Raw genomic sequence first — 16,952 nt, 5'->3', positions numbered from 1 at the left:
ATAGTAAAAAAAAAGAAAAAAGAGTAAAATCCAGCAGCATGGCTGGCTGGGGAATGCTGGGAATTGTAGGTGGTTTTTCTGTCTAAACATGCATAGGATTGTGCCCTTAAAACAACAAAACCGAAGGACTAAATTGCCTGGGAAAATGAAAAGGTATTCAGGGGTGTGTGTATGGTATGTATGCATGAGTTGCCTCTTCTGCTCTCCTAAAATGACTTATTTCTATGCCTCCATTCTCTCCCTCCACGGAAGCAGGCTGAATTTGGGGGATATGGGGAAGTTCCATATTGGGAGCTCAGCTCCCTTCTTGTCCTGCTTTCAGGCGAAGATACAATGGGTAGAGGGGATGCAGAACGGCATCAGAAGGTTTCTGGGGGAGGGGATTTTGCCCTTGGACACTTGAGATTTCACATAGCTGGGCAGGGCTTAGGATGTACAAATGGCAGCTGGAAAATGCTAAGTGTATAAATGAAAGAAACCATATTTCTGCAGGGGGAAAGGCTTTAGATGATGCATAGATAAGATGCCGCTTTATAGAAGGTCAGACTAGTTGTCCCTCTTGCCCACTATTGTTTTCTGTTGTCACCTGCTACCTCAGCAGTGGTGTAGTGGGGCAGGGCTCAGAGGAACGCAGCGCCCCCACTTTTTTTATTAGCAGGGATGCGGATGTCATCTGCCACCCTGCTCCCCTGAACTTCCCTGTTCCCTCCGAGTTTAGCTGCAATGCTGACAGTAGCCTGGGGATAATGGATTTTCTCAGCAACAATCTATTGTTGTGAACCATCCCTGTTGTAGTGCAAAGTATTTTGGGGTGGCCTGGTCTTGAATGGGCAGTAAAGCCCATTCGTTTTACAAAAGCCCTGCTCCTAGCAGATGAAAACTCCTGAGAACTGGTTTGTTGATGTGGATCAACACAGCTGCTTGGAATTTTGGACTCTCCTTGGGGACATAGCTACAGGGACTGTCGTGATGAGTGCCTGCACTTTAACATTGACCACCACACCACTGTACCTGTTCCTTTTTAGCTTGGGATGCTGAGTCTTGAATCTGGGACCTTTTGCATGCAAAGGTGTGCCACTGAGCTATGGCTCCACCTTGGGTGGAGTTGGGGCGGGGAGGGGGTGAGGAATGCCACTTCTAAGACGGTGCCTTTTGGAAGTTCTTGTGTTTAAAAAATAACTTGCACAATAAATTGGGGGCACTTTTATAGTAGGCTAAAAGATGCTTTAAGCGATCTATTGCCTAAACCAGGCTTCTTCCTGATGACCCCCAGATGTGCTAGACTGCAACTCCCATAATCCCCAGCTAACATGGTGAGCTGGGGATTATGGGAGTTGCAGGCCAGCACAGCTGGAGAGATACCAGGTGATGGAAGGCAGGGTTAAACATTGTGACTCTAGTTTTCTGTGGACTAGTAACTTCTGGGCTCTTTCTATCGGTAAATTTGTACTCCAAAGTTTCTCTTCCTATTTTTTAAAAAACAAAAATGACACGTGTTAGGTAAATGTATTTCCCCCCCTTAAACTCAACTAGCATGGTAATGTTTGGCAGGCTGCCTGGAAAGTATATTAAACTCCACCCAGAGCATGAGCTAGTGGAAAAAATTAAGCTGCCGTTCATGGGCAGCTTATTCTCTTAGCAGCTCTTGGATTTCCACTCCATTATAAATATTTACCGCTTTTTAAAAGCCCCCCCCCCTGCAATTGCTTTACAGCTTTTGATTTGGCAAGAAACAGGCACCATGTCACATACATACATACACACGCATGCATTTAGCTTTACGAGGCCACACCAGTGGCCATGATAATGAGGCCTGAATTTGTTTAGACCTGTGTGCGCTTGTGCGCATGCACCAACAATGTGCTTTAATAGTGGAGAAGTGGAGGCAGGAATAGTTGGCATGTCCCCTTGCAAAGAATAATCTTCACGTCCATGTAGTTCAAGCGGAACAGGATTGTCTTCCAGGGTCCTTCTCTAGATGCTCAGCTGTCAGAAATTAGGCGGATTGTGATTGCGGGGAAAGGGCACCTTGCCTGTGGAATTCTGCCCCCTGCCCTTTTCTGGTGGCTGGCCGGCCGGCCGGCCTAGCACCAACTCTCTGTAGGGGCATAGGCAGCTGTGTTATATGGAGTCAGGCCCTTAGTCCATCCAGCCAAGAATTGTCTCTACACGGACAGGCAGTGACAGCTCTCCAGGGTTTCAGGCAGGAGTTTTTCCAGCAGTTCCTGGAGATGCCGGGGATCGAACCTGGGACCTTCTGCATGCAAAGCTGCTGCTCTACCACTGAGCTACGGCCACTCTTCATCTTTTGGACAAAAACCTCCCTGCCTCTCCTAGACCAAAGCCTCCCTGCCTCTCCCCCAGCATTTGAGACCTTTGATCATTTTCTTTGTTTTTATCACAGAGAGCTTCGACTATTGGGTGTTATAGAAATGTAATATATGTATAAAAATTATCATGTTGATCTGACATGAATGTTTTAATTCAGCCTTCCCCAAGCTGGTGCCCTCTAGATGTGTTGGGCTGGAACTCCCATCATCCCCTTTTGCCAGCTGCAGAGGTCTTTAAAGCAGGGTTGCAGAACCTTAGGGCCTTGGGCCAAATCCAACTCACCTGAGGGCCCAGTCTGGGCTTCCCAAATACCCCCACCCCCTTTCCCCCAACCACCAATCATTTGGGGGTTTCCCGGCTTTTGTGCAGTTTACCCCTGTTCTAAAAGCTTGAAATGCCTCTTTGGAGGCTCCGTTACTGGCAGGAAGAGCTTGAAGCGGAAACATGCTGGTAGTTTTGGTGACCTTGGCCCCACCCCTTTTGCCTTCAGCCCCACCCACTAGTAGAATGCGGACCCCGGGAGCTTTTCCAAAATGGAATTGAGCCCTCAGGGTGAAAGAGGTTCAACACCCCTGGGCAGCTCAGGCTCAAATGTGGCAACAGGGGAGACTTGTCACTGATGCATCTCTGTCTTAGGTTGATTTTGTTTTTACCTCTCCCCTCCCTGCCTCTTCCCAGGTCCCAAGCCTCTGCGAAGATCTCCTGTCCTCTGTTGACCAGCCTTTGAAGATTGCTCGTGACAAGGTGGTGGGGAAGGACTATCTACTGTGTGACTACAATAGAGATGGAGATTCATACAGGTGAAGGTGCTGCTCCTTTGGCCAGGGAAGCACTCCTCTCTACACCACATTATTTTCCCCGCTCTTCTTGGCAAATGGCACATGACACCTTTTGTTTATTGTTTTGGTTTGGCTCTTGAGTCTTTGGTACATCAGCACATTACCAGAAATAGGGATGTTGGAGAAATCTTCAACGGATTCAGATGAGTTCAGATTTCTGTGAAATCCGACCTGTGGATTTGTGCAAATGCACACTTGCAGTAATGTGCATTAGTGCAAGTGGAAAGAAATTCTTGTGTGAACATAAGAACACAGGATCCCTGCAGGGTCAGACCAAAGCACTATCGAGTCCAGCTTTGTGTTTGTACAGTGGCCAACATGGTGCCCCAATGGGAAACCGACAGGCAAGGATGCCAGGCTAACTGGCCTGTAATTTTCCAGATCCTTTTTTTAAATAGTGTTAACCCAGTAGATTCTGGTTAAGGTGTTCTGGAACATGGTGGGCTTATGAAATGGTTCCACCTCCATACGTTGTGATCTTAGAGCTTTTGGTACTGGATCCACCTTTTGGGGTCATGGAGATTTTGTCTACAATTTCACTGGTCCCAGACAGCTAAGTGCAGAGTGTGCTGTGCCTGGTGCCTTCCAGTTGCGTGAGACTACAATTCCCAGCATCCACAGCCAACACAGCTGTGCTGGCTGGAGGTGATGGAGTGTGTAGACCAATGCATAAAGGAGATTGCAGGTTGGGTATGGCTGTGCTACGTTACCTCCTCTCTCTTTCCCTTGCCCAAAGAGAGAGAGGGACTCTGTTTTTGTAAGGTGGCTCCTTTGCACCGTAATGGCTGAGGCCCAGTCCCAGCTACCACAAGCAGACAATGGGGTAGATGGCTTCAGGTTGGGGAAGGCTAACTAACTGGGCAATGAAATACGGAACCCAGCTCGCCAGTATCCTTGTGTTTGATCACTTTTCTTAAATGGAATCCTTATGGGGTGAAATCGGTGCCAGCAGCCCTGTTTGAAACCTGTGAGCTTGCAGCAGGAATGGCTCTCTGGTGTTGGCAAAAGCATGAGGAGCCCGGCTCTCTCAAGCCCGAGTGGGCTTGTCCATCTGTCTTTCTTCCAAACGGCCTCCCGTCTAAGCCCTTAAATGTGTTTTGAGTGCTTGTCTGCTATAAAAACATTTTTAGGGAGTAATGTTATGAATTTCTCATGGATAAAATTACTGCTGCAGCCAGCATTCTTTTTCTTCTCTCCCCCCCCCCCCCGCCCCCCGGACTCTTTATTTTTGAGGCGGGGAGGGGACGTGTGCATGTTCCACAGGCCAGAAAAGTGCTAAGCTGTGGATGTGTTGCTCTGAAATTCCATTCCCTGTGCTCTGCAGAAGAGATCTGCCAACCGCAATTAAATCAAGCCCACCTTGTTAAAGAGGGAGGCAGATGGGGATGGAGGTGGTGGTGGGGTAGAGGAGGAAAAGAAACTTCGAACAGTTGCTCGGCGGTTACCTGCTCCAGATGTAGCCGGGTGTTTTTAAATTGTGGAAAAAATTAGAGTTTTACCCCACAAAAGAGTCTCAAGTGAAGGGATGATGATGACGATGAATAATTTCATTTCTATACTGGGCAAAGCTGAGGCTCTCTGGAAAGCTCAATGCTGCGTTTTCTTCTCTGCATTTTTACTGCCATCGTGTAAATAAGTCTATAAAAGCTGCTAGTCCAGCGGTGGGCAATTTATGCCCCCCTCTGACGTCTTGGCCTACAACTCCCATCATCCCTCATCATTGGCCATGCTGGCTAGGGCTGATGGGAGTTTATGATTATTACATTTATATCCTGCCTTTTTCCCTTTTGCAAGGAACTCAAGGTGGCTTACATGGCCCTTCTCTCCCTTTTATCCTCACAACAACCCTGTGAGGTAGGTTAGGCTGAGAGGCAGTGACTGGCCCAAAGTGACCCAGTGGGCTCCATAGCCAAGTGGAGACTCGAACCTGGATCTCCCGAGTCCCAGTCCAACACTAACCACTACACCACACTGGCTGCCCCGAGTTGTCGGCTAGAACATCTGGAGTTCCACAAGTTGCCCACCCCATGCTAAAAAGCAGCGGGGTAGAGAAAAAAGGTGTTTTATTCCTCAGAAAGGAATAGTTCCGAAGCATTTCAGACCACATATAGATCCTTCTTCAGGGAAATCTGAAAAATGATATACTGAATTTATAGGCATTAAACTTGTCCCTGCGTTCAAAAATATATACAGCATTAGTCATACAATTATTTGTCACAATTTCAACATCTAAAGAAAGAGGGGCTCAAGGTTACAACCTGTGTACAACCATAACATATATTCACGTACCTTAGAAATAAGCGAATTTACTCAATAAGATTCAACCAAATAATGCTTGCTCTTCAAATGCTAGTCCTCATATGATATACCAGTTCTGGGAGGAGACCACTGTGGGGTTTCCCATTTTGTTGGCTTCACACCTGTGCTAGTCCATAAGTCTACAAAAGGTGCTAGCCCATAAGTCTATAAATTCATAAGTCTACAAAACCTTCTAGTCCATATTACCATTTTTTAAAAAGCTGTTTTTGTTCCGTTTTTGGTATTAATTCTCTACCTTTTCCAATAGCCTCAAAGTGGCCTGTGAACTGTGCAAAAGCAGTATAAAACGTACAAGACAATAAAACAGCTGATTAAAAACAACCACTAAAAACCACAGAGCTGGCAGTGTTTAAAGAAAATCCAGCTGAAAACAAGCAGCGAGTTTAAATAGAACCAAATATCCTAAAATGCCCTAGGCTACATGCCTGAAAAATAGCAGACAGTACATCAAGCAAACCTGTCTCAGGAGGGAATTCTATAATGTGGGCACCACTACAGAGAACACCTCTCTCCGTAACACCTAAAGATGCGTCTTAAATGGCAGGTAGGTTCACTTAGAGGCCTCCCTTACCACCAAATCCATTTCTCGTTTTACCCTCACTCCCATCATCTCTTCTCTGTGTTGAATATTAGGCAGGGTCTACTTTATTAACACTTGTAGACCTCTTGATATAATGAAATGTCTAAGCTGTTGTTTACATGCCAAATTCTTTTTAAAACCTCTGTTAAAATACTCAGTTAATAAACAATTGTAGGTACAACTAAAATAAAGGAAGAGCAAACAGAAACAATACAAAGAATGAAAAACAATAGAAAACAATCTTAATGGAGCAGCATCATGATATCAATTTATTTTTCTTTAAAAAATATTTTATTGAATTTTACATTTATAACAAAAGGATGTAACATCCAGTCACAACAAACATAACACAGTGATCAAACATGGGATACACTTGGTACATACAATCAACATCAACCCCAATTAATTAGGAGACACAGTAGACAGATAGTAATTGTATGTATACAAAACTTGGGTGAATGGGTATGTTTTCAGGAGGTGTTTAAAACTCATCACGTTTTTCTGCCTCCTGAACTGCACAGGTGGGGGGGAGTTCCGGAGGGTAGGTGCTGCTGCTGAAAAGGCCCCGCTTTCTAGATGTCAGGTATGCCCAACAGTGACATGGGAATTAGATGGAAGATGCTGAGATGGTAGACTGCAGAGGGGGGAATCGAATTAAGGTTGGAGTTTGTTTTAATGCTCCCACACGTTAAAAACTCTCTGTGGGTTTCTGTCTCACCAGGAAGAGAGGTTCTAACTTCGTTGCAGCTGTCCTAGTTCCGTATTTCAAGGAAGTTTTTCACGTAGGGGGAATTTTTCAAAAATGCCCCCCCCCATCTGAAATAGTGCACTCCATTCTACCACCCCATTCTGCTGCACATGTAGACCAGTCCTTAGATTGTAAGCTTCCTGGGACAGGGGCCTTTTGCCTTTCCATGCACTTTGTTGCTGCTATATAAATGAATAAAAAAACTTTGGTGGCTGGTTGCCCAGAGGGAATTCTTTTGGCCTATTGACAGTTTTATATATTGACCATTTTCTCTCTCATTTTCTCTCTATCTCTCTTCCTCTCCCTCTCCTGCAGATCACCGTGGAGCAACAAATACGACCCGCCTCTAGAAGACGGTGCCATGCCATCTGCTCGCCTGCGTAAACTGGAGGTTGAAGCGAACAATGCCTTTGACCAGTACAGAGACTTGTATGTTCCCTTCTGCTGTCATATGTTTGTGTGTGCGCTGGGGGGAGGGTGGGCACATTATCCTTTGACAAGAATGGATGCACATTATTGCTTTAAGAAGGCAGCTTGGATCAGGGGTGGATGCAGAAAGTAGAACTCTAGATCTTTCAGACTTCAACTCTCAGCATTCCAGACCATTGGCCATGCTGGCAAGGGCTTCTGGGAGTTGCAGCTCCAAACATCTGGAGATCTATCCTTCTACCTTAGGGTGTGTGGTTTAGTTGCAAAGATATATCTTCTTCCCACTCTCTTGCTTGTTAGCCCCTCTGTTTTTGCAGCTTGTTTCTATAGATGGGGATTTTTTACTTGGAGGAATTGGTTTTTTGATCTCTTCTTCTAAGGCAGCATTCTAACCCCCGCCCCCCGATATTGCATCGCAGATGGACCTAGTCAACACTTAAACTCGCTTTAAGTTACTGGAAGCAACCTGCTGCCACAGGTTAGGAATGTCTTAGAATAACAAGCGCGTGTTCTTTGGCAGCCATGATTGAAGGCAATTTCCTCTCTATCAGATTTAATCTTCCAGTTTGGCAGCCCATACTTGAAGAGGATGCTTTGTCAGAAAGCCGGGTGTATGTAGGGACATACATATTTTGTAAATCTGTTGCATCAGCATTTTGTGGAATGGCAGGCACCTTTTGTTCCGATGTCAGCTCATTGATGGAATCAGTTTTTTCTCAGTTTCCCAAATTTCTGCAAATTCGCACCTGTGCAAATTCGCACCTGCTCAAATGTGCAAATCCCCCCAAATGTGCAAATCCGCCCAAATGCGCATTTTCATGCTTTAGACTCTGGAAATGCGCATTTATTCTATGTATTTTTCTACGACTATATTTGCACAAAATTCCAGAAAGTTAAAAAAAATAATGGTGTGCAAGTCCGTGGAATCCTTGCAACTTGGGAAACGCTGGCCTGCCACAGAATCCACAGGTCAGATTCATAGAAATCCGAACTCATTTGATTCTGTTGTGGATTTCTTCAACATCCCTAGGTGTATGGGATGCAGGAGGCTTTGTCCACACTTTCGCCCCTTGTCCTGTCTTTTAGTCAAAACCTGCCCTGCGTTGACATGCGAAGTGCTCAACAAGGCCATCGTGGCTGTGCAGAGGCCTGTTGGCGAACAAAGCTGATGTAACTACAATTCTCTTCAGGTGCCAGGAAGGAGGGATATCCCTCTGGCTTTATACCATCATCCCCAAAGTGATTCTTCACTCAGTGAATGGTTAATGGAATTTGCTGCCACCCAATGGCTAGGGAGAGATTCTCATATTAATGTGGACTTGCCAAATTCACAGTTCCCAAAGGCCAACGCAAACTGGAATGCAGTTTGCCATAAGAATCTATACATTTCCGAAGTTTGCAATGAGTTTGCAAAAATAGAATAAAAATGTTCACACAAATGCATACATTTTAAAAAACACAAAACCTCACAAAAATGCATTATTCATTCACTGACAGCCATGCACAGAGGCAGGGGTTCCCTATTCTAGCCCCAGTTTTGCAACCCTTCCTCTTCTTACAAGGACCCTCTGCTTTAACTGAGCCCCCTTCTGTTTGAGAAGATGGGGTGAAGGTTTCTCAACAGTGCTTATGTTGACCTTCTGTTGAGGCATCGTGATAGACTTCACTCCAAACCCTGAGCTATTTGGGGCTCAGCCACTGGGGCCGTCCCAGTTGCATGTGGGGCCCCCAGTGTTGCTCCCATTACGGGCAACCTTGGCAGTTCTCCACAGAGCAGGTGCTGTGTGCCTGCGTGCTTTCTAACCACCAGCAGCTGCGAAATCTAAACATCCTGCCGTATTTTTTTTTTTAAAAAAGAGGATGTGTTTGTAAGCAGTGCTGGAGGGAGCTGCCCCGAAATAGCTCAGTATGCCGTTCTGTTTATGCCAGAGGGGTAACAGGCATGTTACTAAGAGCAACCGCAAAAAAGGAAAGGAAAAAAAAGAATTCAGAAGCGCGAGCTGAGCATGTGCTCTCGAGGTCAGGAGAGGGGAGCAGAATGCGAACAGGAACTCCAGATGGTGGGTTTTCTGCCTTCCCCGTAAGCTGTTAATCATGTGGGTTCCGTGGTGAGGCTCGTACTCTGGTTTCGTCCGTCGCTTCTGAGGTGCTCGTTGGCAGTGGGGAGTCATCTTGGGCTCACAGTGGCCATTTGTGATAGACATTACTTTGGGGCATTGGTTTTGACTGAAGCATCGATTGACTTATTTGGGTACATGGATGCCCCGCCTTTCTTCTGCCATAGGGCATTGGGGGTCTTCCTTGGTGGTCTCCCATCCAGGCAGTAACCAGACTGCGACCTGCTTAGCTTCAGCCACGTGGCTGGATCATGTGCCCTCAGACCAGCTTTCCCCAACTTGGTGCTCTGCAGATGTGTTGGATGGCAACAGGTTGGGGAACGCGGTCTCCATCCATACACTGAACCTTGGGGAATTTGGCTTGGTGGAAGTGGAGGCCGAGTGTGTCACTGGGGAGGAGCTGAAAAGGTTGTTCCTAGTAGTCTTGGCATGCGGGTCCACTGACCAGTTGGATATTGTCACCCATCCGCCTAATATTTGAGTTGCAGTCAATATTCAAAGTAGAGATGTACGGGCTGTGTAAAATCCTCTCCGCCTGTGTTCTGCAGATTGTCAGGTGCCTTTTGTTCCGTCATCCGCCCACAGATGGATGCGGATATATATTTTTTCATCATACAAATAATTATGTAAGAGGTTTTGTAAGAATTTACATAATTTACCTTAGTACGTTACGTTTAGTGTATTCCATTCAACTTTTCCTCAGCAGAAAGTTGTGTATTTTCCTACAAATAAATATGCGTAAATTTTGGGAAAGTAAAAAAAATCATCCGAAGATCCACGGACTCTGGGCGGCCTGAGGGGGTCGCTCCGGAGCAGATTCCACTGGTTGGATTCTTAGAAATCTGAGCTCATTTTAGTCCATCTCAAATTTCTCCAGCATCCCTAATTCCAAGAATGCCACTACAGAGGTTAATTATTGTTACTTCTTTATTAAATGTCTAAGGCCACAATCCTGTACATGTTCAGACAAAAAAAAGCCCTACAACTCCCAGAATTCCGTGCCAGCTGGGAAATGCTGGGAGTTATAGGACATTTTTCTGCCTCAGCGTTCATAGGATTGCCCCCTACATCACATTTCTGCCCCCAAAGTGATGCACAGTTGGAAACAGAGGTGGGGGGAGCTCTTTAAGCCTGAGGGCAAAGTCAGTTTTGGAGAAGCTCTTCAGGGCCACATTCCAGTGGTGGGTGGGCCAAAGATGAAAGGGGTAGGGCCAAAAATACCAGGCATGATACTTTAATTACAAATACCAATTTGTTAATAGTTACTGTGAAACAATACCATTCTTAAAAACATTATTAGAACGTAATGTTCAGACATTATACATTTGAGCAGTACACCGAACAGTTTTTCTTTTTGGCGTTTATCCCGGAACATCCGGATCACCCTACGGTTGCCAAAAAGGGAATTAAAACAGAAATCAAGCAAAGTAACAGCAACCAATTTTTTAAATTAAAAAAGTAAGTTTTTAAAAGCACTTGTGCTACGTAGGTGGCAGTCCAGTTCCCCAAGCCTCAGACAGAATTGTGGCTTCATGGAATATTTGACCCGTCAGGTTGGGGGGCGCAAGAGATGGAGCCTTCTTTGTAGTAGTGTGGAAGCTTTGGATCAACCTTTCCCAACCTGCTGCTGTCAAGATGAGTTGGACAACAATTCCCATAGCTCACTGAGGATTATGGTAGTTGTAGTCCAACAGATCCAGAGGGTGCCAGCTTGAGGAAGGATGCTTTGGGCAATCTTACCACTGGAGATTTAGCTGTCCCTCTCTTTGTGAGTGTTTGATGCCAAGAGAGAGCTTTTTATTTGAGATTTGCCGTTTAAGTGGTTGCATTCCTGTTTCCCGGCAGATCCGCCATTCAGTTAAGGGACTAGGCCTCCATTGAGCCTGCCCAAGCATTTGGGTGCATCTGATGTAGCCCTTTGGATCCTGGCCATAGCAGTGAAGCTGTGTTATCTCATCTTACGGTGCCACTGGACTCCTTGCTCTGTTCCCTATAGAGTCTAGGGGTGTAGACCCTCAGGGCCAGGGGCCAAATATGGCCAACCTGGGGTCCCAATCTAGCTCTCCAGGGTTCCCTGGATGGTCTCACTTTCCTCTCCCCAACTATTATTTGGTGGTTTTCCAGCTTTTGTGCAGTTTCCCCACATTTTAAAAGATTGAAATGCCTCTCCTAAGGCTTAGTTATCGGCAGTAAAAGCTTTAAGCTAAAGTATGCTAGTATTTTTCATATCTTGGCCCCACTCCCTTTGTCTTTGGACCTGCCTACCACTGGAACGCAGCCCCCAAGAGCTTCTCTGAAACAGAATTTGTCCCTTGGGCTAAAAGACATTCTGCACCCCTGCTACAGACATTATTTTACTGCAATGGCTGCTCTTCTTTTTCTTCTTTACATTGCTCATGGGGTTGTTTCTGACTGGGTTTCGGTTGGCTAAAACTTTCTGCCATGCCACCAGCCTGCATCTTGAGGAGAAGTATCTCGGGGCAGATGGTTATAATTCTGTTGCCGTTGAGTTAATGAGCCCATCTTTGGCCAGAGGAATCCAAGCGTGTGGAGCAGCTGCGTGTCTGGATGAACTTATCTGCTTTACATTCCATGTCCTCTTGTTGTGGGGGGGGGGGGCGCAGGGGAAGATGGATCCAATTGTGTAATGTAATCATCCCTGAGAGTTTTGAAAGGAGGCTTCTTAGAAGTCAATCAGGACTGCCTCCCCAGCGGAAAGACATATCGATCCGTCAGCATTTCCAGAGTAAATTCCTGATGGCGAGGCATGACGGCCGTTTGCCAGATGGCAGAAACTGGTTTCCATCATAAAAGAAATGGCACTTCTCTTTTCTCTCCTATTTTGTTTCAAGGACCCGCTTTTTTTATTAGTTCCTTGTGCATAGTAACATGAGACCAGCCCCCTTCGCTCCCATTGTCTTAGTCAGCTTTTGATCTTTCCAGGGAATTGAATGAATGAGCATTTGGTAAGCTTTGTTTGCTGGAAGGAATTTTCTTTTGGCTCCAGCCTGTTGTAGAATACAACAATCCCGGCCTTTTGCATTGTATGGACTCTCCTTGACTGTTCCTTAATGGAGTTCATGCCTGGATTGAAGCATCAGGCATCTCTGGGGATAAGTCAGGTACGATGCGTCTTTGGAGATGCGTATGTATAGGACCACCGCAACCATCTGGGACAAAGGCAGTTTGACCCACGGTCCTGGCAACCTGCTGTTCTTCGCAGTCTACATCCCATCATCTTGATTGTATTTCCTGTGCATCCTTGCACGTGCTGGATGTGGCATCTGGGAATGGGGTACATTATGAACTGGAGAAACTGAACAGGGAGGTATTTTTCTCCCTCTCTCATAATATTAGAACCCAGTGGGGTCATCCCATGAAGCTGATTGTGGGAGATTCCGGACAGATAAAAGGAAGGACTTCTTCAGACAGCATAGAGTTAAGCTATGGAATATGTTTCCATAAGATGTAGCGGTGGTACCAGTTTGTCTAATCCTCTTAAAATTTTCCAAATTCATGGAGAAAGCTATCAGTGGCTACTAGTCCTAATGGCTCTATGCTACCTCCAATATCAGAGGCACTATGCCCATGTACACCAGCTGCAGGGGAACATGGGCAGGAGGGTGCTGTTGCACTCCTCTCCTGCTTGTGGGTTCCCGTGGGCAGCAGGTTGGACACTGTGCCAACAGAAAGCTGGACTAGATGACCATTGGTCTGATACTGCAGGACACTTCTGATGCTCTTAGCAAGAGGTCACTGGGAGCAGGGGATGACGGTGTGCGGCTTGGCAGAGCCTGTTCTCCTAGTACAGGGGTGGGGAAACCTACAACCCCTCCCAAACTGTCGCTGTCCTACAACTGCCAGGATTCCTGACCATGCTGATGGACGCTGAAGTTCAGCAACAGCCAGTGGGCCACAGGTTCTCCTGCTCGAGTACAAAATTTGCATATTCATTTCTATTTTTTGGTCAGACTTCACACAGCCCTGATCCCTTTTAAATATTCGAATAGAATAATTCTGATGTTGCTCCTCGTCGCTATGTCTTTTGCCACCTGAACGTCCCTTGGTCGAAATGGTGGCGTTATTTGCCGTAAAGGCAAATAAATCCATAAAAACGGGACGTTGGAGGCACAGTTTGAAAGCATCATGGGGAGGGAGAATAGGGGCTGCTGTTCCCCATAGCTACAGTAGTGGGTCTGTTCCCACATCTCTCTGCCCAGCAACTCCAAGCACTTTCTTCCGGCAGGCCATGAGCCCTTTCCCACAAGCTCATTGCCATCTGTGTCTGGATGTGAACCCGGCTCAGCCAGACCTGAGACTTATGGCAAAGCCTTTTGAAGTTGCTTTATTGCCCCTGGCTCATGGCTCCTAATCCCTTGCGACAACCCCCCCTTCTTGGACACAATAATTTGCCACAGTTTTTGCAGCCGGAGCCCCAGCAGATTGAATCCAGATGAAGCCGCCCAGCACTGGAGAAACGTGGGTTGCTTTTTCTCCCCCTCTTCTGGCCCAAGTCCTTGCACAAGAGGGTTTGGGAGGTTATCCAGGTAACGCTTCACAATGTGTTCATAGGCTTCCCTGCAACCTCAATTTATTCTGTTCTTTAGCAAGCAGCATTAGATAGCACACATATAAGATAGCAGATTGGTACAAAGTATAAGATTAAAAAGTAGCCAAACAGTACTTAAAACAACTTTAAAAAGGGAAGGGAAAAAGTTAACTATCAGCTCTTACATTTGTTTGTTTATTGAAAGTATTTATACCCTGCTCTTCAACCAGAAAGACTTCCAGTGCAGCTTACAGATCAGTAAACAAAAGATAGTGCCTTACTCTCACGTTTACAATCTAGATAGACACAACACAACAGGAGAAAGCAATGGGAAGGAAAAAGGAAACTAATTCTTAATGTCACATGGTTGTCTATAATTACTAGCTGTTAACTTGTCATTTTACCAATCATATTTTTATTATTTACATATTTATATAGCACGATCGGTGTTTCACAGTGTTTGACAGATGACCAATCTCTGCCCCAAGAAACTCAGAATCTAAATTTGACATTGGGGAGAAAGTGGAGGCAGCAGTAAAACGGGGGGCGGTGGGAGATATGTGATGGTTTCAGTTGTATGTGTTTAGGCTGAATTACGAAACCTTCCTTAACCTGAGGTCCTCCAGATGTGTTGGTCTACAACTCTCATGCTCCCCAGCCAGCATAGCTGGCTGGTGGGTGCTGGGAATTGTAGTCCCAACACATCTGGAGGGTACCAGGTTGGAGAACTATGTAGTAGAGCTTGGAACTCAGTTTCTTATACACAAAGAATGTGAAGAGATGCAGCGAGCCTAATAAAAACTATTGTAAAACTGTTCATAATTGATTTAAAGGCAAAATACATTATATTTGGATGGCTTTGCAACGTGTGACTCTGACCTCTGGGGTAACTACAGCCTCGCTTCTGGCTTGCATGTATGTAAATGCCCACCAGGCTTTGGTGGTCCAGTCTCTCCATTATAAATACGTATCCCAATTTTTTGCTAGCCACTGAGAGGGTGTCATCTAAGACCGTTGTCCTGGCTAGTCCTAATTTTGCCTTTTCCTCAAGGTCCTCGGGTTGGATGGACATAGTTCCCAGTATCCAGATACACTATTCCTGTGCTTCAGCATCCCAGAATGTCTACCTAGCTAGATGATTCCTTTTTTCCTGCCTCAAGGTGAGAGGAAGGACGTTGTTAGAACATAACATAAGAGCCACTCTGGATCAGACCAAAGGTCCATCTAGTCCCACATTCTGTTCGCACTGTGGCCAACCAGCTGTCTATTGGAAGCCCGCAAGCAGGACATTAGCACAACAGCACCCTCCTGCCCATGTTCCCCAGCAACTGGTGTACATAGGCATACCGCTTCTGATACTGGAGGTAGCATCTAGCCATCAGGACTAGTAGTTTCTGTGGGTTCCTGGTCGACAGCTGGTTGGCCACTGTGTGAACGGAATACTGGACTACATGGACTCGTGGTGTGATCCAGCATGGCTGTTCTTACATTAGTCATTGATTGCCTTCTCTCCATGAATTTGTCCAACCCCCCTTTTGAAGCCATCTAAATTGGTGGCCATCACAACATCTGGTTGTGGTGAATTCTGTAGTTTAACGCTGCGCTGTGTGAAGAGGTCCTTCCTTTTGTCTGTCCTAGATCTCCCACCAATCAGCTTCATTTCATGACCCCACTGGGGTTCTAGTGTTATGAGAGAGGGAGAAAAATTCCACAGTTCAACTGTGCACTGTGTGAAAAAGTACTTTATCTGTCCTGGATTCAGCTTCATGGGATGACACTGGATTCTCCCTATCCATGTTTGCCACACCATGCATTATTTTGTACACCTCTATCATGCTTCCCCTCCCACGCCATTTCTCTAAGCTGAACAGTCCCAGATGTTGTAACCATTCCTCATAAGGGAAGAGGTTAAGGAACAGTGGCTTCTGTTGTGCCAGTAATGTGATGGCCTGCAAACTTGTCTAGGAAGGTCCAGACGGTGCCCATGCGTCATGCTCGTTACTCTTTCTAAGGAAGCCAGTCTCTTCCTCCAGGACCCTCTGACACCCATGCTATCCTTTATATTATTGCCCCAAAACCTTAACCTGGCACAACCTGGCTGCGAGAAGAGGTGGCTGGAAGAACAGAGGGGAGGGGGAGGCTTCAGAGCACAAAACCTGACTGTCCGAGGCCTCTGCGGGACTTCCCGTCTCGTAATCGCTGGGCCGGCTTTGGATGTCACGGGAGGCAGTGCGTTAAGCGCTCTTTGCCACATCTGAATCCGCCCTTTGTTCTCCCTGTGCCGGCGACTGCCCCATGCCATCGGAGCTTGCCCAGCTGCCGACCAGATGTGTGCTCTTAAAAAGTGTACCTGGCATGGAGGACGTGCATACCTAACCGGATTGGTATGTTTGCTCGAGGGCAGCTTGCACCTGCATGCGTGCTGGAAAGAATTCGTCAAATACCTGTGCAGAACCCACAGGCGCTGTTTTGGGATGGATTTGCTTAAGCTGTGGTGAGGAACAGCTGGACTAAAGAGACTAAAGCTCTCCCCGCCCCCCCGCCTCCGGCAAGCCTTCACCATCTATACAGAGTTCTGTACGGTCCCACTTGGGGCTGCTTGTGTGTGTGTGTGTGTGTGTGTGTGTGTGTGCGCTGAATATTACATAATTTAATATTTTATTTAGTATGTTTACATCCTGCCTTTCTTCCATGCTGGAACCCAACGTGGTGCGTATGTGTGTGGAGTTCCCAGATGGTTACCCTTCCAGGCACTAATTAGTCTAGCTTTCCCAAACTCGTACTCTCCAGATGTGTTGGGAAACAGCTCCCATTATCCCCTAGCCAGGCTGGACTAGATCCAGAAAGTCTTTAGTTTTAGCAGAAGTGGCTGCATCGTACGCCTTGAGATAATGGCAGCAGGGTAGTTGAATAGACTTCTCCAACCTGGCACCTTCCAGCTGTGTTAGACTATAACACCTATTCTCCTTAGGCAGCAGGACACTTGGGCCTGCTGACTAGAGGAGATGTGAGCTGTAGTCCCAGCCCATCTGGAGGGGTT

The 16,952-nt window shown here is 46.3% G+C and overlaps 1 protein-coding gene across 1 annotated transcript in view; it reads left to right on the top strand.

Moving 5' to 3' along the window:
• CAPZB (capping actin protein of muscle Z-line subunit beta) overlaps positions 1-16,952 on the top strand; it is an 80,081-nt gene that overhangs the window by 39,600 nt on the left and 23,529 nt on the right. The window contains exons 3-4 of the mRNA XM_084821772.1: positions 3,010-3,131; positions 7,133-7,246. Of these exons, the coding sequence (XP_084677898.1) occupies positions 3,010-3,131; positions 7,133-7,246 (236 nt within the window). The remainder of the gene's footprint in view (positions 1-3,009; positions 3,132-7,132; positions 7,247-16,952) is intronic.

This window comes from Heloderma suspectum, chromosome 15, assembly GCF_057233095.1.
Source record: "Heloderma suspectum isolate Gila_16-S chromosome 15, 16-S_ref, whole genome shotgun sequence".
Taxonomy (NCBI): domain Eukaryota; kingdom Metazoa; phylum Chordata; class Lepidosauria; order Squamata; family Helodermatidae; genus Heloderma; species Heloderma suspectum.
Note: the sequence above shows the minus strand (reverse complement) of the source record. Positions and strands in the feature narration are given on the sequence as shown.